Source organism: Labrus mixtus, chromosome 2, assembly GCF_963584025.1.
Source record: "Labrus mixtus chromosome 2, fLabMix1.1, whole genome shotgun sequence".
Lineage (NCBI taxonomy): Eukaryota > Metazoa > Chordata > Actinopteri > Labriformes > Labridae > Labrus > Labrus mixtus.
In genome coordinates this window covers 21,114,797-21,139,313 of record NC_083613.1, presented here as the reverse complement: position 1 = coordinate 21,139,313, position 24,517 = coordinate 21,114,797, and the positions used below count along the sequence as shown (strand labels likewise).

Sequence of the window (24,517 nt, the reverse complement as noted above, 5' to 3'; positions counted from 1 at the left end):
TATTTGATGTCAAAGGAGCAATATGTAATTCTGACACGTAGCATTTAAAATGGGTACTGCAGTCCCCGAATAAGGGCGAACAAAGGAGGAGGCTGGGGTGGGTGGGGCAAAGCTTTGTCAGCAGCAGTTACATGTTAAAAAAAGATTCTAGACATGTTAGTCAAAATGTATGACAAAAGAGACACATCATGAAGGTTCATTTTGTTGTCATTTTTTTCTCTTCTTTTTGGGACTTTAGGGGCTTCCTACAAACTTATTACAAACATATTGTGAAAAAAATAAAACTTAGCCAAAACAATGGACACCCATAACATATGCAACCGAGTATGTAGAAATAACAAAGAATTAAACAAAGGAAGAAGGAATTCAGCTCTCAGAAAAACATGAAACAGACAATTTTGTGTAAATAACCAGAAAAACTATGAAATATGCAGGTGTATATTTGACCCTCCCTGTTTATTATTGGGTTACATTTACGTGAGTGACGTAGTCTAGTGATGATGCTACTATACTGTGACTCGTGTTGTGGAGAGGCTTAAGGACCATGGATAGCGGTAGGCTATAGCCTTCAAAAGTAGGCTAATTGAAAACGGAACTGGTTGGCTTCTTTTGATTTTAATTGATCATTGGTGTGGCTAACAAAAATCTTTGTAGGGGTGCAGTCGACCGACCTAGCTCTAACCTGCCGCTGTTAATAAAATAACTTTAGAATAGGCTAAATGTAATCCAATAAAATAATAAGAAGATAGGCCTACTGCACTATTTTTTAAATATTGCCTGCCTTGAATTAGCCTATTGTATTGTGTGGCATTGGTAAGTTTATTAGCATTTCCCTTAATGAAAAAATGGATACTGAAATAGAGACAAAGAGAAAGATAGAACAATAAAAATACAATTACAAAACAATAGGCTACACACAATAAAAACGAGTTGAAAAAAAAAAATCCATGGGTTTACATTAAGGATTTCTATGTAATGCCATAATGAGCAGACATAGCCTATAGTCTGTAGTCTGCGGTGCAGCGTGTTCAGCTCTCGGTGACGCGCTGTGACTTCACACGGAGGCTGGAGGAGGACGCCGCCGCTCCGAGCAGCTCTTTCTCCGTCTCCTCTTCTTTGTCAGCGACCGTCGGTGAAGCAGAAAGCCGGAGGGATGCAGCCAGCGGGCGCGTACGGCGCCGGGAAGGCCGGGAGCGTCAACTTCGATCCGGTCGCCTTCTTCACGCATCCCCGCACCATCCTCAGGCTGATGTCATGGGTAAGTGAGCATCCTCTGCAACGTAAAGGTTTCTATGAATGGGACAGGCCTACCTGCAAACCTGCTCTGTTTCATTCACATTGTCTTGGTATATCTCGCGCTTTGTTCATACACAGCCAGCTCATGATTAATATAGGCTACTCCAGATTTTAAATTAAGATCTAACTACTGATTTCTAAAATGTGTTGTAGATCGATAAGGATGATCAGAAATCATGTGAGTGATGCTGCTCGAGCTTCAGCAGCAGCTTCTGATTACCATATGTTTATCTGGAGCCTCTTTGTGTCTAGATGGTGCTCATGTGTTTGATTAAAATGCCCGCTAGGCAGAATGTAACACCTCTCTGTGTAATGTCAGTGCAGCTGTGAGTCACCACACAGCGTTTAATTTGTGCCCTGGAGGAATAATTCGTTCGAAGTAATTCGTTTTTTTTAAAGGAGGCGCAGCTCAGAAGAGGGACAGAAACCTTCTCCCTGTCTGTCTTATAATTACATTTCATGACACATCTGCCGCAAAGCACACCAAGCAGTGAAACATAACAAGGGAGGAGAAACAAAATCAAATCAAAAAGAAGATATCTAAAGAAAAAACAGATACAAATTGTAACATGTCAGCACGTTAAATAGTTTTAATTAAATTAATACAAATTTGAAGCATATATAGGCCCTACATGCTTTTCAAGAATTTACATTTAAAGCATCTGTACTCAACTACAAAAGTTACCAGTTACCTTTCAAATTCAAATAGCCCTTAAATGTAAATCACCCACAAAATGATTATGATTTCTAAAGGTTTAAGCTGCTGATAATGGTTGTTTAGATTGGGTTTAATTACTCTAACCGCAGCCTTAACGTCATGTGCTTTTGAATGCTTTAGTGATCATGTTACAATACATATCAAAAGTAAATGTGACACAAAGCAGCTGAAATCAAAGTGAATCCTTCTAATTACATGAAGTGCAGGGAGCATTGAGCTTGAAAATCACAATCTCGTCGCTCCATGACCGTTCAGTGTTCACCAGTGAGTCAGGTTCATCTCGAGGCTTCTGCCTGTTAAAATAAGTTTTTCTTTGCCACTGTTCCCAAGTGCTTGACAATGCTATTCATGTTGGGTCTTTAAATAACATCACAAAGAGAGCTGTCTAGACAGTCTCTTTATGTAAAGTGTTAAGCGAGAGAAAAAGTCCATCATATTTTGTTCTTTTTAAATGAAAATGGATTGAATGGGCAGAACTACAGCCCGACATAAAATGACCACAAATACATAAACAACAACATATTCCAAATACATGCATTACCTAGACAAACAATAAGTCACATTTCAATTTAATTTAATTCAATTCAAAAAACTTTATGTTCCCCCTGGGGGCAATACATTTGCAGGTTTGATAGATAAATAATAACCAAGCGCTCAGAAAATATCTGCCTGGCTAGAAACATTTTAGGAGGGGGAAGTTGTAATTATGTTGTTGTTTTTGGAACATGGGTGAACAAACAACGACACCTTGAATGGTTCTTCATCCCAATTTGGATGGAGGAAAATCTATAGTTAGTAGACAATCTTATGAACGTATTTTCATTGATTGCTTCTGCTCAGGCCCTGATCTGCTTTTCTCTGATGCTGATTTTTTAGGGTTTTTTTTATTCCTTTTTTCCTCAGTGTGAGCTGTTTTAAGCAGCCTGTCTAAAGTTTTGATATCCATTCTTGGTTGTTTGTAGACCCAAAATAACTATTACAAACTTAGTTGTGTTTGTATCTTAAATCAGTTTCATCTGTGGCCTTTATGAGGAATGACAGGCATTCATACTCCAGTGTGAGTTCATTCTCTTCTGCCTGTTAGATAATAAATCAGCACATGTGTGTTTCCCTGCAGGTTTTCTCCATGGTGGTGTTCAGCTGCATTGTGAACGAGGGCTACATCAACATCGGCAGTGAGCGTTTGCTTTGCGTCTTCAACAACAACGCAGACGCCTGTAACTACGGCGTCACTATCGGCGTGGCCTGTTTCCTTGGCAGCATCTTTTTCCTAATCCTGGATGTTTACTTTCCCTCCATCAGTAGCGTCAAGGACAGAAGACGTGCTGTCCTGCTGGACCTTGTCTTTTCTGGTACACTTAATTATAAATGGACCGCTGTTGAAAGAAAATGAAATGAATATGCGGTGAAATCTAAACATTTATATTTAGGCTTCAACATGAAAAAGCGAGAACATCCGAAAGAAATGGCAAAATGTTATCATCTGTATCATTTTGAAGACAGAATAACATATAAACATAATATCCTGTATTAAGAATAAAAAGTAACTAGAAAGACTCTTAGAGTGCGTAGACCTCCGCTGAGGCCTTGTTCAAGCAACAATATGTAGGTTTGGTGGGCGTCACGGTCTCTGAGTGAAAATACAGTCATAAGACACAGTGCTGTTACGACACCTTTTAGACAACTTGCAGACAACCGCTGAGAGTGCAAACCGTCATTACATTGTGAGAAACCAAACAACCATAGGTACAGTAATATTTGAGGATTTTTCACAGATATGACTCTCAAAGTGTCTTCACCCCGATGTCTGCAAAATGATTTGCATGTGGAGTATCTGTGTGCATATTCAACTGTTACCATGCTATCTTTAGGCTGTGGCTAAATGGCTTCATTGGAGAGGGTCATTTATTATGCTAGTTGTTTGAAAGTTTCTAAATTTATAAAGCTAACTAGAAGATCAACAAAGAAAAAGTCAACTTTTTGGCTTAAGAAGGATTTGTTTGTATGAAATACTGAGACATGACTTATGTTATATGACCTTCTGCACCCGACAAAGCTGCCAAACATGAGTCAACGATGACACCGAATACGCAGTAATCAAGTGGTCCCAAACATTGTTGATAACAACACAGCCTAAAGTTACATCCAGATCTGTTATGAATAATATCTGTAGGGAAGTGCACTCTACCATCGGATGGTTTCTGTATGTCCGGCTTCTTGCTTTTTTACGTACAAGCTTCTCACAAGATGACATCGGCCCGCTGCCAAAGTTACATAGTTACATAGTGCAGTAAACAGGCAACCTGGACATTGGAGAGACGCCATTCTCTCTGTTAAAAGTTATTGTATGATCAAATTGACCTTCAGAACTACTACTTTAAGGTGGCAAAGTTACATATTGTTGCTTTAATGAATTAGGTCAGTCATTATTGCCTGTTCATGAGTAGGAATTATCATAAATACTTCTTACGCCAATGCTACACTTCCAATCAATTTTCATGAAATCTTCCTCATAGTTTTTTTTTAATCCTCCTGACAACAGGCTGAAACCATGACCTTCTAATCCACGATTATAAAAATGTCCAAGATACGTGACATAACCCAATTTGGGTTATTGGTTCCACTGTTCAAACACTAGTTTAATATATTTAGAAAATATGCATTTGTATTTAGTTGACAAGAGTTGTGTTATTAACTATATATTTTTTTTACTTGTCTGTTTGTACAGTCAATATGAAGCTACAGCCAGTAACTGGCTCGCTTAGATTAGTTTAGCAGAAAGACTTTGCAGAGGGAAAGGCAACGACCAGCAACTTAAAAATTGTATCTCCTTTGTTTAATGTAGACAACTGTTGAGTTGATTTATCTTGTATCTTCTTGGTTTTTATGTTGGGCAAAAGTTATGCATTCACTTTCATTAATTAGGACTTAATTAGACTAATTTGACTGACGGACGCACGCTGTAGGTGTTTGCCTGGAGGCTTTAGGTCCACCTCAACAGGAGCTCTTTGCCTTTTCTAGATCCAAATTTAGTTGGAATCTGCATTATCATTGTGGCAACCGCCATTGTTTGGCTTCAAAATGCTCAGAAACCACTGGGTGACATCATTTAGACTGCGCTCATGTTTTATACGGTCTTTGGTTCACTCATTAAAGTACAGTTCAAGAAAACATATGCAACATACAGGTGAATGATGATGATACATTTTTTCCCTACCTCCAGGTCTTGCCAGCTTCCTGTGGTTTGTTGGCTTCTGCTTTCTGGCCAATCAGTGGCAGTCGACCTCTCCAGATGAGCTCCCATTGGCGCAGGGCTCGGATGCTGCCAGAGCCACCATTGCTTTCTGCTTCTTCTCCATCCTTTCCTGGGTCTGTATTGTATGCTTTTTTTTTTACCTGTTTGTGGTCGTCTGTGTAAACGTGTCCTACGCCTGTGTCTACATTCATGTGTGTTTGTGTGCATCATCATGTGTGTGTGTGTGTGTGTGTGTGTGTGTGTGCGCATGTATTCCAGGGGTATCAGTGTCTGCTGGAAATGAACAGATTTAAGAGTATTTCCTTCATGGAGGACAAGCAAAGGCTCCTGCCCAGGACCCCTCCCGCCCTCTCTCTAGTCTAACACACACACACACACACACACACACACACACACACACACACACACACACACACACACACACACACACACACACACACAAACACACAAACACACATGCACAAACACGTGCACACACAGAGTCCAGCCTGTGTATTTCAGATTGAACAGCTAAAGTTTGTTTGTAGTGTCAGGTTTCATTTAATAATACTAAGCTATAGAATTGGCTGATTCTCATTTAGCCATTTAGCCATTTGCAATAACCACAGACCTTATTTCGGCCATGTAACCAAAAACCCTTTTGGTGGGTGGCACAGTGGTTAGTGCGCGTGCCCCATGTACAGAGGCTACAGTCCTCCAAGCTGTCAGCCCGGGTATGAATCTGGCCTGTGGCTCCTTTCCCGGATATCATTCCCCACTCTCTCTACCTGATTTCTGACTCTATCCACCGTCCTGTCTCTCTAATAAAGGCACAAAAATCCCAATATATGTCTTGAAGAAAAGAAAAAAAAAATCAATCTATTTCAAGATCACTTGAAGATGAAATGAATTTCATGTCTTCAAGACTTATTCCTCCTTAACGCTAGAGTTTGACTTTGACCAAACAAAAAAGAAACACTTCAGATTAGCCGCCAGTGCTCTTTGTAAGGTTTCAAGGAGAGAGTGTGGAAACAGGACCTTCTCTCAGCCAGACTTCCCTGCTTTAATAAATGAAAACATGACCAGTCAGACTGATTTATCTTCAACTGAAAACCCACAGTGCATAATATAGCAATCTTACCACCAAACCTAAAGCAGCCATTCATCTTGCTGTCAGAGAATGTCGAGGAGTTAACCTGTAATTGTGTCAAAAGAAGTACAGTATCTTACAAAAGATCTTATTTTAAACTTTGAAGTCATTTTTTATTGTTCCATGAAGACATAATGCCATTCTTCTTCTATGGAGGATTTATAGCCTTGGACAGCGAACTAACCAAATTGTGTGACTTTTTCACTCTTTTTTTTAGGTAATCTAAACATTTTGCACATTACTTTAAGTTATCTAGTTATGAGAAGTGAAACTCTGGCTTTCTAACATCTGAGTGACATCTTCAGGGTTGTCTTCTTGAACTTGAAGAGCACTATCTGCTGACCAAAAATCTACATACGTCTACATTGAGTAAGGAGTATTTAAAGACATGAGGATACCAATCAGTGAGGGTGTAATACTATGATCTATTACAAGTCAGATGACAATGGTTCTGTTGCCTACAAGTTTTAATCTGAATGTTCATCTGCTTGGTAAAACATAAACAGCAAACTGATGATGATGATTGATGTACCATCATTTAAAATGTTAACATAATTATGGGTACAGATTTTGTTTCCATGATTTGTTCACTTTGGGGAGGACTGGAAATCATTGTCAGCACTTCTCAGAAATGAATGACAAATGAAAGTTATAGGAATTATTCTATTTTGTTTTTATTTCCACAATAAATGGCTTGATTTAGTGAAGGCAACAATGTTCTAAATCCAAACTAAGTTTCTCAACAACTTTGTGAAAATGATTACCATTACATTTGTACATGCATTTCTGGTCGTTTGGAAGAATCCAACAAACCTTGGTTTTCCTTTGACTTTTTAAAGAGCCATCAAAAGGTTCATCCAATTATGTTCATTACCAAATACCTGCAAAACTAAAGGCTCTCCCTTCAGCAATAACTAGATTGTCATTCCTGCTTATCTGCCAAAAGTAGCATGTTAACACACTAGCACCTGACACCTAGCATATAAGCATTGGCATTATTGACATTAGCACTGATTTTGTTAAAGCAACATAGCCTTGAAGGACTTCTTTACATAGTTTTTACTCTCGCAACACATTGGCAACTGGGGGCCTTGCTTCAAAATCCATTGACCAGCATGATTTCCATGCTGGTCAATGCTAGTTTGTCAAACAGGTAATGTAGACAGCTGTGCTTTGAAAGACTAATAAAATATATCTGTGGCAAGATTTCCTTTCACCATACAGCAGCCTTATTTACAGCCTGACTAGCAAATATAGAATTAGGTTAAAGTTTAGAGACAACGTGTATGACCAGACCAGTTATGTAAGCTGCACTAGAATAGCTGATTTCTGGAATCTTAACTGCTGATGGGTCCAGGATCGAACTTCACATGGACTGATTTCCATTTACAGTATACAGCAAATACTGTACCTCCTGATCATTATAGTAAACCAATTTCATAGATTGCATATCAAGATTGATGGAAAAAAGCTGTCAGGAATTGAAGCCAAAAGACTTACAGCTCCCCCTGCTGACTGACTGCAGGATATGTCATATGCTAATCTAGTGCTAATTAAAGGACACGTCACATTTTTCTCACACAGGGATTCTGTCGTGATAATTTTTAACGTACTGATTTATGTCCAAGCGCTAGTTTTTCTGAGAAATTTAGTGGAATTTAAGGCAGATGTAATGTCATGTTAGACAGCTTGTTGACACATGCAGCACCTCCAAGATCTTCAGGTGTGTGTCTGAATTAGAAAAGTTAAGGAAGAAAAGAAACATAAAGCAAAACTAACAATACAGTCATTGAACTTTCCAAAAAAACTGAATTTGTTCTCTCTACATTTTTAGTTAAGTTAATCCTGCTGGTCAAAATAACGCTGCCAGTACAATATGTCAGCGCCCATAGCCATGTATTTTGGTTTCACGTGTGGTCTATGTTGATGTACCATCAGTGGTCTTTGCTGTAACTGTTATGTATTTACACAGAGTGTAACTAACAGCTTCTGCTAATACGTGTGTTTGTTTGTGTGTTACTAACAGGCTGTGCTGACTCTGAGTGCGCTGCGTCGCTTCCTAAATGGAAGCAGCCGAAACTTGTTCACATGGCAACACCTGGAACCCGCTCCTAGCAATGCTCGAGCCACACCATACCCTATCGCAAGCGGAGCTACCATTGTAACTACCAACCCCTATCAGGCCCCGCCCTTCACTGAAACCCTAGACCCGCAAAAGCTCACACAGCAGAGACCCATGGCTCCTGCCTTCTAGAGACAGGCGGACAGACAGTCAGACAGAGGAAGCACGAGAACAACACTGAGAGTGACGCGGGCACAGACCCGCTCCTCTCTTTGGATTGGGGGGAATTTCAGGTCACGTGATGTATGATCTATTTTCACCATGGCAACTGCTAGCTCTGCTTGGTTAGTTGTAACTCTCTTGTGTGGAGAATAACTGTCCTCTGCTCATGCACACACAGTCACTCACGCACACAGACAGATATCAGCGCACGTAAACACAACTGTACTCACTCTAACACACCTGGAAACACGTGTATACTTGGAAGAACCCCCCCCCCCCCACACACACACACACACACATGCACACATTGTGACTGCATGTTCATATGGTGAGGTGCAGATTAACATAGATGTAGATCAGTGAAGAAGCTCCATTTGGGTCTTTCAAGAATGAGATACAGAGAGTGAGGCTCTTGTTGCCCCGTGACCAATCACAAGCTTGCAGACCTGGGGCTTGTCATTGGCTGAAATTTAAGACGGACAGGCAGCTTGACAAATAGGAATGTCAGTAAATGAGATGCAGTAAATTTGGTATATTTTCTTGGCAAGGAAATAAAGGCAGGACAGATGAATGCATTCAGAATGCTGTAGTGTTTCAGTGTGAAATATTAATGTGATTCAATATTTTATTGTGATATGCTGAAGTGGCAAAATGAAATATAAAAAATAAAATCGGTCCTTTAACACACCGCACACTACACCGGAGCTTCGCGTCTGCCTTTGTTCACATCATTTTTTACTTGTTTTTTTTTTCTCGCTTCCTGCTATGTGTGCAAGTGTTTAAAATGTTTTTATGTATTGAGACCAAGATCCAAGGATGTGTTAGGCATATTAAACAACATCTGCTGGAAGATTATAATTAGAAAGTGTGAATGTTGCTTATGAATGTTGAATTCATTAGCAGCAGCAGGCGGCAGATGTGTTGGCTTTATTTTTGGACATTGGCGGAGTGAATCACACATTTTACGCCTTTATATGTGGAGAAAGAAGAGATCTTTAGCAAAGTAAAGTAGGCAAATAAAAGTCAGTCAGGAAGTGGTTTTATTCCATCACTTTCCAATCATGTTACAGCAAGTGAGCATTTTATTCCCTGCTTTCATTCTGGCGGACCAATGTTATAAACATTTGCATCAGCCAGAGTCGTCATTATAATCATCATCATCATTATAATCAACATCCTATAACACTATCATCCTCATCATCCATCATTTCCAGCAGATACGTTGACATTCAAAAATGTATAAATTCCCCTTTGTAGTTCTCACATCATTGCTGCTGTGTTAATAAAATATACTCTTTGCCTTTTTCTACAAAGTTTTACACACCTTAAAATCACCTGAATAAGCCCTTCTGTACATCTGCATCTGTCTAAACTTCACCCCGTACAGCTTAATGTCTTTACGCATCAGGAGAGACGAACCAGCTCCGGCTTCAGACAGCAGGGGGCAGTCTAAATCTGTATACCTCTAATCACATGCTTCATCACGCTCACCTGCATCTGAACTACCTCTACCCTGAGAATACTAGGACAGAGAAAAGGAAAGTGGAGGGAGTGAGTGAGAAACTTAGCAGTCTGAATGTTCAAAAAGATGGGGTCAGGAAAAGAAGCGAGGTAGAGAGTATGAAAGCCGAGGTCAGACAATTATTTACTCAGAGGCTCTTAGTGCAAATGTATTTCTTTCCATCTGTCAGGGTAGGATGTATATAAGGGCGGGAGTTTCTCAAATTCCACAAAGATATCCATGTTTAATTTGGCTGTAATTTAAGAACGATCGAAAAAGTGGTGGCTCCAGTGGCAGTTTACTGTAGATTATGAGGTATGTAAAGATTAGTCTTAATAAACATACAAAATGCCACATGGTTAAATATATAGAATCCTCATGTTGCTTAACTTTTAAAAGATGCTGTAATGCTCTGTACTGTATTTGTTATTTTTGTAGAATTAATTATCTAATAAAATGTGCCTGCACCAATTTATGCAAGGGTGCCATTATAAATGAAGCACTTACATATGAAATCCTTTGTCAGCTTTTGTGAAACTCAACTATACTTCTAGATATCAGGGCAGGATATAAGGTAAAGTAATGGAAAACTATGTTAAGCTTATACACTGTTTACTTGTTAGACAATGAACAGAAAATGAATCAGTGATTCATTTTCATAATTGATAATTGAACATGCTGAGTATTTGATGTTTTATCTTCTAAAATGCAAAGATTCTGGGTTCTCTTGTTCAACATTTGAATAGAGGGGGTCTTTGGATATTGAGCACATTATAGGACAAAAGGGTTCTTGGAGAAAAAAAACGTGATGAGCCTTTTTCTATTATTTCTGATGTTTTACAAACCAAAATATAAACAACTAGTCTATCAAGAAACAAAACTGTTTGAGCAAGAATTAAATAATCAGAAGATGCAATCAGAAGCTGTGTTTTTCTCTTTTTCAACACATCTTTGTGTACACGAGCAGATCACACACTAGCTCACTCCATGCTGCATCTCTGTGGTATTTTATCTCATACTCTCACCAAGGCTTGAGTTGTGAGGAAAAGGTTAAGAGAGAGAGTAGAAGGAGGAGATCAAGCAAGGGGCAGGTTAGTGTTGGAGTAAATATAGAAGGGGGAAGGGGACTACTGTGTTTGAACTAAAGCTAGGACTATGATAGAAGAAAAGGAAATATCTTCTTGTGTGCATATTGTGTAAAAACTTCACAATGGGTCCTTGAACTCCTACACACCTACACACTCGGCCTGGAAGAGTCCTGCTCAAACACCCTGTGAAATTCTAGTGATTGGGCAGGATGAGGCGTCTGGCGGGTCCTTAAAAAATAGTAACAGGTATCTTTCCTGTTTTGGATTGTGGCTCCGCCCCCACTTATCTGCTCCAGTGGCACCAGGGTCCACCATGTCAGAAAATGATCTCTCCTGTCCGACTGAGTTTGTTCAGTCCTCCACAGAACTTCCCTCTGGTTGATTAGGAGAGAGGGTTGTGGCATCGAAGGACAGAGTCCGCCTTCTCAGCTCAACACTGCTGTCCATCAGCTGGGTTGCTATAGTAACAGGCTCCTCTCCTGGCGGCGGACTCATCCTATGCTTCTTGTTCCTGCTGGACACCGGAGACACTGATTGGCTGAGGCGGCACCGGTGCTCCCCGGGGCTCGGAGAAAGGTGTCTGCTTTTGTGTGAGGAGCCTGCTGGAGTTTGTGTGTGTAAGTGTGTGTGAACAGAACTGTTTATACTGCTCACTTCCTCATCGGCAGCATCTGAATGGGGGCTGGGGGCTGAGCTGGGACCGGGGCTCACTGCCCTGGAGCTACAGAGCGGGGCTGATAATGTGGAGTCGCCGCTTGGGACCTTCAGACTGGACAGGCTCTGCTGGCTGACGGGCCTCTTCTCCACATCTGTTTCAGAGTCGCAGATGGCCGGCTCAGGTACGTGTTCCTGCCCAGTGCTTTCACTGTGGCTGCGGCTGTGGCTCCTGCATGAGATGACCCTCTGGGCGTGTGCGTATTTCAGTGTGTGTACGCTGGAAGATCGCTGGCGTTGCGGTGTAGAAGAGACAGCTGGAACAGTAAGGTGAGTCTCTGCCAGATCGTCAGCTGAGCCGCTCTGATCCACAGAGTCAGAGCGTACTGCCTCCTGCAGACATAGACAGAGCCACAAATACACAACTTTAAAGTGATTATGAGTTGTATGTTTTATAAAAAATAAACACCTAACAGATGCCAGGATCAAATTCTCAACTGCAATCCCTTTCTGAAGCAACAAAACTGTAAAACACTGGGAGACAAATACACAGTCCTGCTTTGTATTCTTTTTGCAATCTTGAAGCTAATATAAAGCTAAAGAGTCTAAGTTGCTGAGTCATATAAAGTGGACATTGTTTTTCATCTATCTAGCCTCAAAAAGGAAAACCACCAAGGAAAAATGAAATTTTACTCAAACATTGTAGTTTGGAATATATCCAAACCTTGAACTTTAAAATGCATTCTAGTACAAAACAACTGGGATGAATTTAGTCACCCATGTTGAACCGTATCATCACCGTCATTTAGGAAGCGGGAGACACATTTACAGCAACCAATGACTGTTTCGATTTACTTACAGACATGTAAGTGTTGGTTGGACTTGAATGTTTAATTGCATATCCTATCAATTTACAGAAAAACAAACAAGTTATTCAAATGTTTCTGTCATTTACATTGAGATACTACAAATCATGTCTTCTTTACAACTGAGATAAACATTTAGCAAAAGTTGCCGTGCATACTCAAGAGTCTGCTTATAGATTTCTAAAATATAGAGGCAAAATAGAAGACGATACAGGCAGTTACAAAGAAGCAAAAGAGTTATAGAAACAACAACACAAACTTTCTTTGCACCACTATAAAATGTTCTTGTTTAATGGATAAGTTGGCTGCTATTGAAATAAATAAATATACATTTTTTAAAGCAGTAATTCAACTGTTTGCCGATGCAAGCTCTTTTAAAGTAAGGATTTATCTCTTTATCAGAAGGTATTTAAAGAAAATTTAGATTTTGGACTATCGAGTGGATGAAAACTATTAAAAGTGAATTGATGAGACTTTTTTCACATTTCCTTTATAAACGTAATATAAATTTGAATCCTGACAATAATTAGCAGAAATTAAGATGAATAAAAAAATTGTTAGTTGAAGTCCTTGTGTGAGAAATAAAGAGAAGAAATTGGATAAGAACGAACCTGTCTCTGTAGCTGTCTGCTTAAAGAGCGGAAGGACGGCGGTCTCCTTAAGGCGGAGTTTTCGGGAACATAGGACGGACTAAGCATGTTTCTGTCCAAACTGTCTTCAGGACTGAGCCAATGAGAAGGGCTTCTGCTGGCACTGTACGTGGGACTTAGTCTGAGTGAGGCGTGTCTGTCTATACTGTGGCTGGAGAGGAGTGTGGGTCTGTCTGTGTTGTGGTCTGGGTTCAGTCTGTATCCGTCCATACTGCGAGTCGAGCTCAGTCTCTGTCTGTTAATCCGATGAGCCGGGCTGAACTTGTATCCATCGATACTGTGTGCTGAGTTGAGTCTGTTTATTCTGTGAGCCGGGCTCAACCTGCATCCCTCTATGCTGTTGGCCGGACTCAGCCTGTGTGAAGAGTGTCTGTCGATACTCTGAGAGGTGCTGAGGAAAATCTTCGGCCTCATGCTGCGTCCAGAGCCCAGTGAGGCGTGGCTGATGGTGGGCAGAGCACCGGGAACCTGCAGCAGTGAGCCACCTCCGCTGGAGCCCAGAGACGACATGGATCCTGCAGAAAATAATGTGGCAAAGGTTATATAGAAAAAAGTGATGACAAGAAAAAATGTAGAGATACAATTTCAGTTAAACAAGAACTTCCCAGAATTTGGATGAAAAAATGAAACAGAACAGGATTGGGATAGGAGTCATTCTTCCTCAATTGGGACGATACACAAGTATTTTTATTGAATTGGAATGGGACAGGAGGAAAAAATAACTCCTGTATTACCCCTAGTACACTCCAGTATACCTAAAACTCAGCAAAACTGTTTCTTTCAAAAGTGCCTTCCATTGTGATGTCAAAAGTGGAAATACTCAAGGTTGGATAGAAGCAGTAGTGGATAAACACATGCTTCAAAGGCATACACTAATCCTACCAATTTGTCACATACATTAAAAAAAAAAAATCTCCCTCTGAGGTCTATAATGACACTGCCTCTGGTTGTACTCTATCACACTTAAACTGATTTCTGTGCTATTTCTGGAGGCAATAATCTTTACAGCATCAGTTGGTGGTTACAGCAGATGGAAAACTGTTCTTTAATTCAATCGGCTATATATATAAAAAAAAAGCCAAACTACCTGAGTAGCTGTAGATGGAGTAGGACTCCTGGCCAATGGGAGGATAGGGGGAGCATCTGAGAGGCTGAACATAGCTGTCGCTGGGGAGAGACAGCATGCGTCCCATGCTCTGCAAGTTGCCATGGGAACACTCCTCATCCTCCACCTGCACCTGCCAGATGAGATCATCATTACTGTCAAAGTTTTTGTCACCTCCTTTCCTCTCACACATGCAGAAAAAAGAAAACACGCAGCTTGTCCGTTACCTGGGCAGGTATGTCTGCGTTTGGGCCCTGTAGATCTCCGCCCAGAGACGCCATGCTGTGCCGTCGGTTGGCCTCCTCTCTCTCCCTCCTCTCTTCCCTCTCCTTCTTCTCTTCCATCTCTCGCTTCTCTTCCCTCTCCTCCATCTCCTCCAGCTGTGCTTCCTTGTTGCTGTCCTCCAGGTGCTTCATCAGTACAGCAACAACCACGTTGACCAGCACGAATTGAGCCGTAAGGACGAAGGTGACGAAGTACACAGGGGAGATCAGGGGGAGGTAGGTGAGGCAATGGCGCTCCTGAGGGCGACACTCTCGTAATGTGTCCTGGACAACGTGAATTAAAAAAAACAGGATTGAGATTACAAAGAAAAACTGTCCAAAAGATAAGGGTTCTTAAGGTGATCTATAAATTATCTATGTTGCACTTCCTCTCTTCTCCAACAGGGGGGGATATTGCTCAGAGTATGAAAGGACTTTGAGCCTGTCACAGAAGAATAAATCACTCTCCTAACCCTCTAATGTCAGCAGCTTTTAGTCCGTAATATAAACAGTGATCTTCTCTCTGCTGCATGCTAGGCCTGTCTCCTAACTAATGCTGCCAGACACACACATTTGCACTGACACAAACACAGACTTTTCCCTCCATTACTCTGCCTAATAAATCTCCCACAGAGCAAATGAGAGACAAGAAAATAACCTTCATAATCCCATTCCAGTTGTCCCCGGTAGACACCCTGAAGAGTGTGAGGAAAGCCATGCCAAAGTTGTCAAAAGTAGCATGGCGACTAAGACCCTCACACGGGTTTTCTTCTGAACACTCTGAAAGAGGATGAAGACACAGAAAAGAGTATAAGAGGCAATAAGTATGCAAGAAGAAGGCGAGGGGGGAGAATGAAGGAGAATTGTGTGCAGATTAGAGCTGTGATTACAACACTGATTCTAAACTGACATAATTAATATAAGTAACAACACAATTTATGCATGTTACATAATCCAGCGGTATCTCTCCAGTATCAGCTGTGGCACACACACACACACACACACACACACACACACACACACACACACATCAGCATCAATTTATATGTGTGCACACACTCACATGGTTTGCTTGTGCATGCACATTTTCACACCCACGCACACTCGCGCACATGCATGCACGTCTAGCACACACACACTAACCCAGTTTTCCAAAGAGCTCAACTCCCAGAGCTGCATAGATGAAGAACAGCAACATGAAGAGCAGACCCAGATTCCCCACCTAGACGGACATGTTACACGCACACACAGATATATTCAGTGTATGCTACACAGAAAAAAAAGACATGTACAGTATACACCAGTTGAGACGCAAACATGCAAACAGATAAAAAGAGGCTGTAGCTAGAGACTGCTAAGCCTCATTGCATTGATGTTTAATTCATCTTAAAAATACAAGAAGCCATCCTAATAGCATGGAGTTCAGTTAGATTGTAGATTTGAAGTTAAAGAGAAACAAACGAGCCTGGATCCAGACTTCATGAACCACAAACTGTCTTGTTTATTACAATTACAAAGCAATTCGCAGGGACTTGGCTTGCATTCTACCATGAGGTATGGAGAATTTCAAGATGAAGTGCAAGGGGAAACGCGACACTGCAAACACCAGGTTTCAATCCCCAGCAATGATCCATCACTTTGAAGACAATTGGCTTTATTCCTGGGTGGAACGGCAGTGTATGTTGCTACACTAGAGATTCTTAGAGGTATGTTGGATCACACATGAAGAAGGACATGGGTAATTAGAGGGATAGAACTCTATGATCTTGGAATTACACATGCACATTTGAGAGGATATAATGTAGCTGCAGTTCATCAGCAGGAACAACGGTCTTTAAATATATATTTTTGCGCTGAATATTTGTTAGATCTCACTCTTACCCTGCACCATTCTTCCTCCTCCTTTCTTTCTCTACTGTCTCATTTCTCTTAGGTTCCCCTGAGGGTCCACTGGGCCCAGGAGCTGTGGAGGATCCTTTCTGAGGACTTCCCCTGCCCTAGAGCATTCAGCGTTCTCATTCCCCAATCACTTTTCACATTAAGTGTTCACAAGATTAAAGCTGTTTCCACCACAGGAACTCTCTCCAGATACAAGGAACCTTTCCAATAAGACAGAGCTGCAGCATACTGGCTGCTCATTCATCATTATTAAGCACTCATGAGCACTACATTACCATTGTCTATAATGTACCTAATAACTAGTTACAAAATGTCCCTACTTTCTTATTTGATTTGTTTCTTTAAAATTTAAGTTTCAAGAAGTTTGCCTAATCGGAGGAGAGTAATATTTCGCTCCTATGTATGCTGAAATCGTATTGTGTAAGTGACAATACATACAGTCATGAATCTTGAACTCCTGCCTTGGCTAATGCTCAAATAGTACAGACATTTGACAGTGCATGAACCCCTTTATCTAAATTTGGTCAATTGTGGCTCCAAAAATCAAAGATGAGGACGAATAAAATGTCTTATGAGGCTTCAAACATTGATCTACAAACAAAACGTCATTTCAGTTACCACCTCCACTTCTTACAGTCTATGTCTACTATACCTTTAACACATATCAAAGCTGAGGTTGTTGATAGTGGTAATGCTTTTTTTTTTGCTTTTATCTGATCAAAACCCAAACAGAATTAGAGCATTGACCTAATGAGGGCACTAGATGAAAGTTAAGGGATCACAACAGTCTTACTAATGCATCCTCTGAGGATTGTAAACGTGAACCAGGACATCTATGCTTGTCTCTTGGCCAATCAGATTTGTTTAATGGCCCATACCTGGTTAAATATTTGTTTTGAGTGTAGCTCGTACCACTGTGTTGATCTTCTCTCAGAGTTAGGAGTTAAACAGAAAAGAAAAAATATTTCTGCTGTGATAACTTGACAGGGTTTTACAATCCTGCCTCAAAGGAAAATACATTTCTGTGTGGTGTCTTTATGTATGATAGGCTTTCAGACTGGACTTTCTGCTTCATATTTTATCTTCTCACAGATGCCCAGTAGCAAAACACTGACACCAAAGCCTCTCTGAAAGTTAAAAGACCATCAATAAGCCTTCAGCTTAAAATAGAATGTGTGTATTTGGTGACACTGCTTTTACACTGAACAGTCTTCTGGGGGTTTCAGTGTTGTTAGTAAATCATATGGGGGGAGGGGGGGGGGGGGGGGGGAGTCAGTGCCAGCCCTGATAAATTGCAAAACAAAACAAGCTGTCTGTGGTCCTTCAGATCTGGAAACTGGGCAGAGGCTGGAAACCAGAGTCACCTTATATATTACAGCATCAGTGTTGCCTCTTACCTGAGGCAGAGCTTGCATGACTGTGTCCAACAGAGCTCTCATTCCTGTAGCCATCTTCAACAGCTTCAGCACTGAAACATGGCAATGTGTCAGCTCTTATCAGCCACAAAGCGTCCCGTTAGTGTGGGTCATTGTGTTTTTGTGTGTACCTCTTGTTATTCTTAGGACTCTCATAATGCGTATGATGGTGGGGTTGATGGGCAGGGAGGCATTCATTTCTATTTCCTCCAGCGTGATTCCCATAATGGACAGCAACACAATGGCGAGGTCCAGCTGGTTCCATCTAAACATACACACAATCCATTTGACTTTTTCCCAGGATGAAAATGTATATTTGAGAGTTTCTTTCTATTCATGTGAGAGAGCGTGAATACCTCTCTTTGAAAAAGCGGCGCAGGCCAAAAGCGATGAGCTTGAGAATGGCCTCGATGACAAAAACCACGGTGAAGACATAATTGCAGTACTTCAGAATCTCCTCGAGGTACTGCAGGACACACAGACAAAAGAAACTCACACACTTCAAAAGGGCCCGCTGTGGCTGTACTGTACCGCTGCATCCCGCTTCATTACTATGGTTCTAGGGCAGGTGGTGGAAGGTGTTGCCATGGTTACCTTAGGCTGGTTGTAGTGCTCCATGCTCATGGTGAGGAGGTTTGTGAAGATGATGGCGCAGATAAAGAGATCCATGTAGCTGCTTGTGCACACGGTGTGGATGGACCGACGCAGTGGGGAGTAGTCGGCGTAGTACGGCTTCTCCTGGGCCCCTACGACACACACACACACACACACACACACACACACACACACACACACACACACACACACACAAACACGCACACACATGCATATACACACGGCCATTAAAATGCTTCTGAGAGAAATATACGATATAAGCTATGAAGTCACTGATGAAGAGGGTGCCAAGTGGCGCACTGCTGCGTGTGTGTGAGTGTGCATATGTGTGTGTGTGTGTGTGTGTGTGTGTGTGTGTGCATATGTGTGTGTGTGTGTGTACAAAAACTAAAAGTGCCACCTCAGGAATTCAGCCCTATCCATCACACATACACACACACACTTCATGGCACCTCAAGGTGTCTTTGGGCAGAAACCCTTGGTGTCCACTGCCAGACATCTAACTGACAAAGAGGAAAGCACTACTAGAGATTACAATGCAGCGAGGGGAGGATGGAGAGACACACAAGCGGTAGAGAGAGTGTGTGCAGAAGTGTAAAGAGTGTATCAGAGCATATGTGAACAGAAATTATGCATGTCCTCATACAATATGTATGTGGAAAAGAAGAGGTTTATCATGTGTGTAACGTTACATAAATACATGTAATATATGTGGCAGCTGTAGTTCAGGAGGCAGAGCACATTGTCACATCAGGACTATCCTTTGGTGTGTAAATTAATTAGATGATGATGAGCCTCGCATGGCAGAGTCATTACTGGGAGAATGGGAGTATGTTGACATATAGCTTCAAGTGTTCAGTGGTCAAAAGAATAAAAAAAAGTGTTTTATACATGCAGCCCATTTGCTAAAGTATGTGGATACCACTGTCTTATTTTCCAATGCAAGAGCTTCCAGTGAATTAGCATACAGCAGTTTGTGAAGAATTTCCTATTTCAACTTTACAATGTCTGGCACCAAAAAGGAAGATCCATAAATACATTTCCTGTTAGTTGTTGGAAAAACTTGTCGAGTCTGCTGAAAGCCTTGGTTTCAAACCAATCCAACACCTTTGGGATGAACTTATCGCTCAACATCAGTGCCAGATCTCACTAATCCTGGATGTCTTCTAAACACAAAACCGCATCACACTCCAGTTGCACTACAGCTCTGTCACGCTGCCAACATGTTTCAAGTGCTGATTGTAAGCATTTCAGAGGTGGATGGTTTTTAAAGGGTTATTTTACTTAGCGGTTAGATTTCATCATAGCAGGAGAGGCTTAGTGGATTTACTTGAATTATTTACAACATCAAACGTCTGATTTTGTATCTATATGATATTAAAAAAAAGAACATTCTCTTCGTTTTTTAACACTAAGCTATTCAAAATACATTTTCTCTTTTGTCTTCTGTTATATTATTTACACAGTGCTTTATCTGCAATGGTTTTATTTTGTAGCAGACATTGTTCTAAAGAAACTTAAGAAAACCATGATTTGAACAAAAAAATAATATGCGATTTATGTGTATTATAAAGGGAATTCTACATCACAGAAATGAGAACTGCTCCAGCCAAAACAGAACTGATTTGAAAGATGGCAGAACAACTGCTTATAAGAGCCTCACAGATTTATGCTCATGGTTTCAGATGATGAGTTCAAAATATACTGTCACTGTAATGTTCAGGTTTCCATAAACTTTTAGCCATATGTTGTACATGTCTTGCACTCCCTCTCCCCCATTCCCCTCCTGTTTTCTCACTTCTTCTCCTTTTCTCCAACCGCTTCTGACGTTTCTCCTCCCTCAGCCGTGCCTCCTCCTCCTCCTGCTCCTGCCGACACTTGTGAAAGTTCTCCACCACCACGCCCACGAACATGTTGAGCACAAAGAAGCTGACAATGAGCAGGAAAGAGATGAAAAAAAGCAGCATCCAAGGGTTGTTGTTTCTTATTGGCTGCAGAGAGTGAATTAAGAGGAGGGAGAGAAGAAGAAGAGGTGGTGGGGGGGGACAAAATGTTAAAAAAAAAAAGGAGGACCAAAGAGTGACGACAGGGGGTGATGAGGGGGGAGAGGAAGAAGAGCATAAACAAGGAGACAATGTAAATCCTGAGTCAGCAGTGAAGCAGCAAGCACTGTCAAGCCACATCTATTTATCTGTCTGCCTTTTCTTTTCCTACACTTCCCTTCTCTCCTGAAATATTTCTCCTTTCTGCTGGAAAAAAAACAACTTAAATTGTGCTTGAGACTGACAAAAAACAGGAACAAAATACTGTGAAATACAATAAACACTGGCTGAAAAAGTCCTCCTGTTATTCATTTTTCATTTCCCACAACCTCTTTCATCCTCTGTATGTGTATGTGTGTGCTTTTATGTGTGCGTCTTCACCTGCTGGTCCACTCCGACAGCATCCAGACCATCATACATGATGCTGACCCAGCCATCTTTACATGACAGCACAAAGAGTGACATCAGCGCCTTAGAGAGAGGGACACACATTAATCAATGTCACGCTGTCAATCATTTAGTCAGAAAATGTGTCAGAGCAGTCCTTGACGTGTGTGTGTGTGTGTGTGCGTAAATGCGGCAGACAAACCTGTCCCAGGTTGTCAAAGTTGTATTTCCGTCGAGCCCAGCGGTGTCCTTCCTCCAGGCACTGGGTTTTGTTGGTGATGTTACTCACATCAAGCCCGTCACAGTAGAAGAACTTCCCTTTAAAGAGCTGCGCACACACACACACACACACACACACACACACACACACACACACACACACACACACACACACACACACACACCCATTCAAAGACAGATGTGCGCACAAAGACACCTCAAGGTAAACAAAGCTTCCTGGAGTGTGGAAAGGTGGATGTTTTGTTGTACAGTAAAACAGCAATGTGAGGTGAAAAGAGGTGAAATTATCCACTGTTTCACAAGAAAGAAAGTAAAAAAGCAATTTAGAATTAATATATTCCTGCCTTTCATACAACTTTAATCAAATAGATCTTTTATGGAGGCACAACATGCTTATCTTCTGACTCTTTGGACCATAGGGCCATGTTATCTTGTAGTTTTGATTTAGTACATCATTTATCAATCGTTTTTGAAAATGGTTAAACTTATCAATATTATCTAAAATGACTATATTTCATTAATCCACAAAAATTAATTAGAATTTAATTGGAAAAACATTCTCAGCACAATCCCTCTCAACTTAAACCATTGTTTTTTTTTAAATTACTTTCAGGGATTTCTGGCGCATAATCAGCAGCTCATTAGCATTTTCTCCCAATTTTTTCCCTTCACTTTTTATTACCTGGCGCTTTCTCTGAGATACGCCTCGAATATTTTAGAGCCGACTGAACAGTGTCCTCGTGCAGCAGAAAAGACAACAAGCTTCGGATGTTTGGGCACATAATCCTGGGTGAAAATGAGTATTTTCCCATGCAAAATAATGAGGCATATCTTCAAACAACAGAGGATGAACGGGGACTTTACAGTTTAAATGTTTACCTGAACCCCCAGAATTCCAAACACGATGAAAAAAGCACAGCAGATAAGGACGATGTTCCCGATGGGTCTGAGGGATGTGATCAGAGTTTCCACCACCAGTTTTAGACCAGGAGCTCGACTTATCACCCTGGGACACACACACAAACACACACAATCACAAATGCACTACACACTATGGTTTGAACAAAACATCAATAAGGCAATATACTGCTGCCCTGACTTGTGTGATATAATTATCAAATCGCTGTAAACAAATATCAATATTTCAATTAAATAAAAAAAACGAAGCCCTAAACAGATTTCTCTGCAGTTTTGACTCACTGCGTCACTACTTCATGACTCCTCACGGTGTGGCTTATGACATGAATGAGGGTGACGTGAACCGAAAAGAATGGCCAAAGAATAAGTGGACGGTGGGATAAAAGAAGAAGAGGACAGCAGATAAAGTATGACAGCGGTGAAAAGAAGGTCAGAGAAGAAGCATGATAAGAAGTAAAGCTGACACCAAAATGAAGTTCATGAATAGATCAATTCTGCACTATACCCGTTAAGGGGCACTTTATATTCTTCAGTTAGTCACATATCTTGATGTATTATTGTATGATTGTCTTGCAGTTGATCAATTATTGCAGAATGACCGTGTCCTGATATTATTGTTATCGTGGGCTGTCTATCATTTCAAATCGTATCAGATTGGCTCTTGTCGTATTGTACCGTACATTACCCTACGATTCCCAGCCTACAAAAACACAATATTTTATCAATGCAGTGATCGCAAACATCCAGTCGTCCTACCTGAGTGGCCTCAGTGTGCGGAGTAGACGGAGCACTCGGAGGATGCCTAGGATTCGATTACCGCCAGCTGATGCGATGGAGACCAGGATGTCCACAAGAGACACAAACACCAAAACTCCATCTAAAATGTTCCAGCTGCTCTGCAGGTACACACCCTTTCCAAAGTACAACCCCATAGCTACCACCTTAACACGCACACACACATATAGAGAAACACAGAGCTCCAGCTGAATTATCGAAAATAATACAATAATATGAGGTGTAAAACGTGACTAAAAGCAATTCTGATCCCCAACAGGGAGGAAAATGTGCCATTTACAAGTAAGGAGAGAAAATGACTTTGGAGTGAGACGTGTCTTGTTATGGTTACCTTGATCATCATTTCACCCACGAAGATCACAGTGAAAATGTAATTGGACACACTGAGGAACACGCGCTCCTGTCAAACACACACACACATTTGTCAATTTAAGGGCTTCGAGTCACAGTGGCTTCAGCTTTGCTTATGAATTCAAACTCCCAGCAACGTGTTACATAATGAGCTGAAATAAATCCATTACCTCTGTTGTAGAAACATAATAAAAAGCATACTGAGTGCAGCACATGTTCTTATAATGATCCCCACTTCCATCAGCAAAAAGCAGATTAGCAAGTGAACAGATTGTGTTGTTTTGGTGTGCGTGTTTGTGTGTGTCATTCTCTATTTGTGATGACTGAGTCACTGTTTTAAACATTTACTCTGAGAACATTTTAGCCCCTTCACACTGCTTTGTAAGGCTGTTTGAGGTTTGAACTTGATGGAAATGTTGCTCAGGTGAGTTAAGTGTATTTAACAGAGCTTAACCTAAGGGAAAAATGCATTTTAAAAAAAACACTTTTGAACACAATGAGGACATTAAAATCTACAAAATACATTCAAAGAAGCCAGGCCACACAATGAATACAGACTCAAAATCAAGACTATCTTAAATGTTTAAGTTAAAGGTCAGACACATTACGCAAACGGGGAACCTCACAAGTACAGAGAGAAAACATGTGACTGTATGTGTTGGCATGTGTGTTACCATGCTGTTGGGCTGTATGTCGGGCCTCTCGAGAGCAATGGTGATGCAATTCAGGAAGATGAAGAGGAGGATGATGTGATCAAACATCTTGTGACCTATGATCTTCTGACACCACTGCCTGAAACTTAAAAGAGAAAAAGAGAAAGAGAGAGAAAGTCAAAGAAAGCATACTCAGTTTCTCCTCCATCATTTTTTAAATGTAATTATTACACATCAGTGCATTTGTCAACATAATGTGCAAGTTTTCACTCGGACAGATTTATTGATAAAAGTGTAAAGAGTGTTACTAAGCCATGGCGGTATCCTTCACACCTTGGCTGTGAATTTTCACACATGATGAGGCTTAAGCCATCTACACCACTCAGGAGAAT

The 24,517-nt window shown here is 40.9% G+C and overlaps 2 protein-coding genes across 4 annotated transcripts in view; one reads left to right on the top strand and one right to left on the bottom strand.

Annotated features, from left to right (window-relative positions):
• Positions 1-264: 264 nt before the first annotated feature.
• LOC132988480 (synaptogyrin-3-like) lies at positions 265-9,380 on the top strand. Of its 2 annotated transcripts, none has more exons than XM_061055921.1 (4): positions 265-1,258; positions 3,132-3,366; positions 5,238-5,383; positions 5,529-5,726. In XM_061055921.1, the coding sequence occupies exons 1-4, from the start codon at positions 1,154-1,156 to the stop codon at positions 5,631-5,633; spliced, it is 591 nt and encodes a 196-aa protein (XP_060911904.1). In that variant the 5' UTR covers positions 265-1,153; the 3' UTR covers positions 5,634-5,726. The 2 variants fall into 2 exon arrangements, with proteins under 2 accessions (XP_060911904.1, XP_060911895.1); XM_061055912.1 differs by lacking the exon at positions 5,529-5,726 and adding an exon at positions 8,426-9,380 and having other exon boundaries at positions 280-1,258.
• Positions 9,381-9,706: 326 nt separating this feature from the next.
• The window catches only part of LOC132988430 (voltage-dependent T-type calcium channel subunit alpha-1G-like), a 35,081-nt gene continuing 20,270 nt past the window's right edge, over positions 9,707-24,517 (bottom strand). Inside the window, exons 17-33 of one of the 2 annotated variants that reach the window (XM_061055843.1) lie at positions 24,147-24,270; positions 23,453-23,521; positions 23,083-23,267; positions 22,288-22,414; positions 21,371-21,496; positions 21,163-21,252; positions 20,538-20,730; positions 18,719-18,870; positions 18,481-18,590; positions 18,256-18,389; positions 18,107-18,177; positions 15,954-16,032; positions 15,469-15,590; positions 14,775-15,095; positions 14,530-14,674; positions 13,404-13,957; positions 9,707-12,319 (exon numbers count right to left, since the gene is read on the bottom strand). In XM_061055843.1, coding sequence (XP_060911826.1) covers positions 11,624-12,319; positions 13,404-13,957; positions 14,530-14,674; positions 14,775-15,095; positions 15,469-15,590; positions 15,954-16,032; positions 18,107-18,177; positions 18,256-18,389; positions 18,481-18,590; positions 18,719-18,870; positions 20,538-20,730; positions 21,163-21,252; positions 21,371-21,496; positions 22,288-22,414; positions 23,083-23,267; positions 23,453-23,521; positions 24,147-24,270 — 3,298 coding nt within the window. In that variant the 3' untranslated portion in view covers positions 9,707-11,623. Of the gene's footprint in view, positions 12,320-13,403; positions 13,958-14,529; positions 14,681-14,774; positions 15,096-15,468; positions 15,591-15,953; positions 16,033-18,106; positions 18,178-18,255; positions 18,390-18,480; positions 18,591-18,718; positions 18,871-20,537; positions 20,731-21,162; positions 21,253-21,370; positions 21,497-22,287; positions 22,415-23,082; positions 23,268-23,452; positions 23,522-24,146; positions 24,271-24,517 lie in introns of both variants that reach the window. The other variant, XM_061055835.1, reaches the window with a different exon arrangement.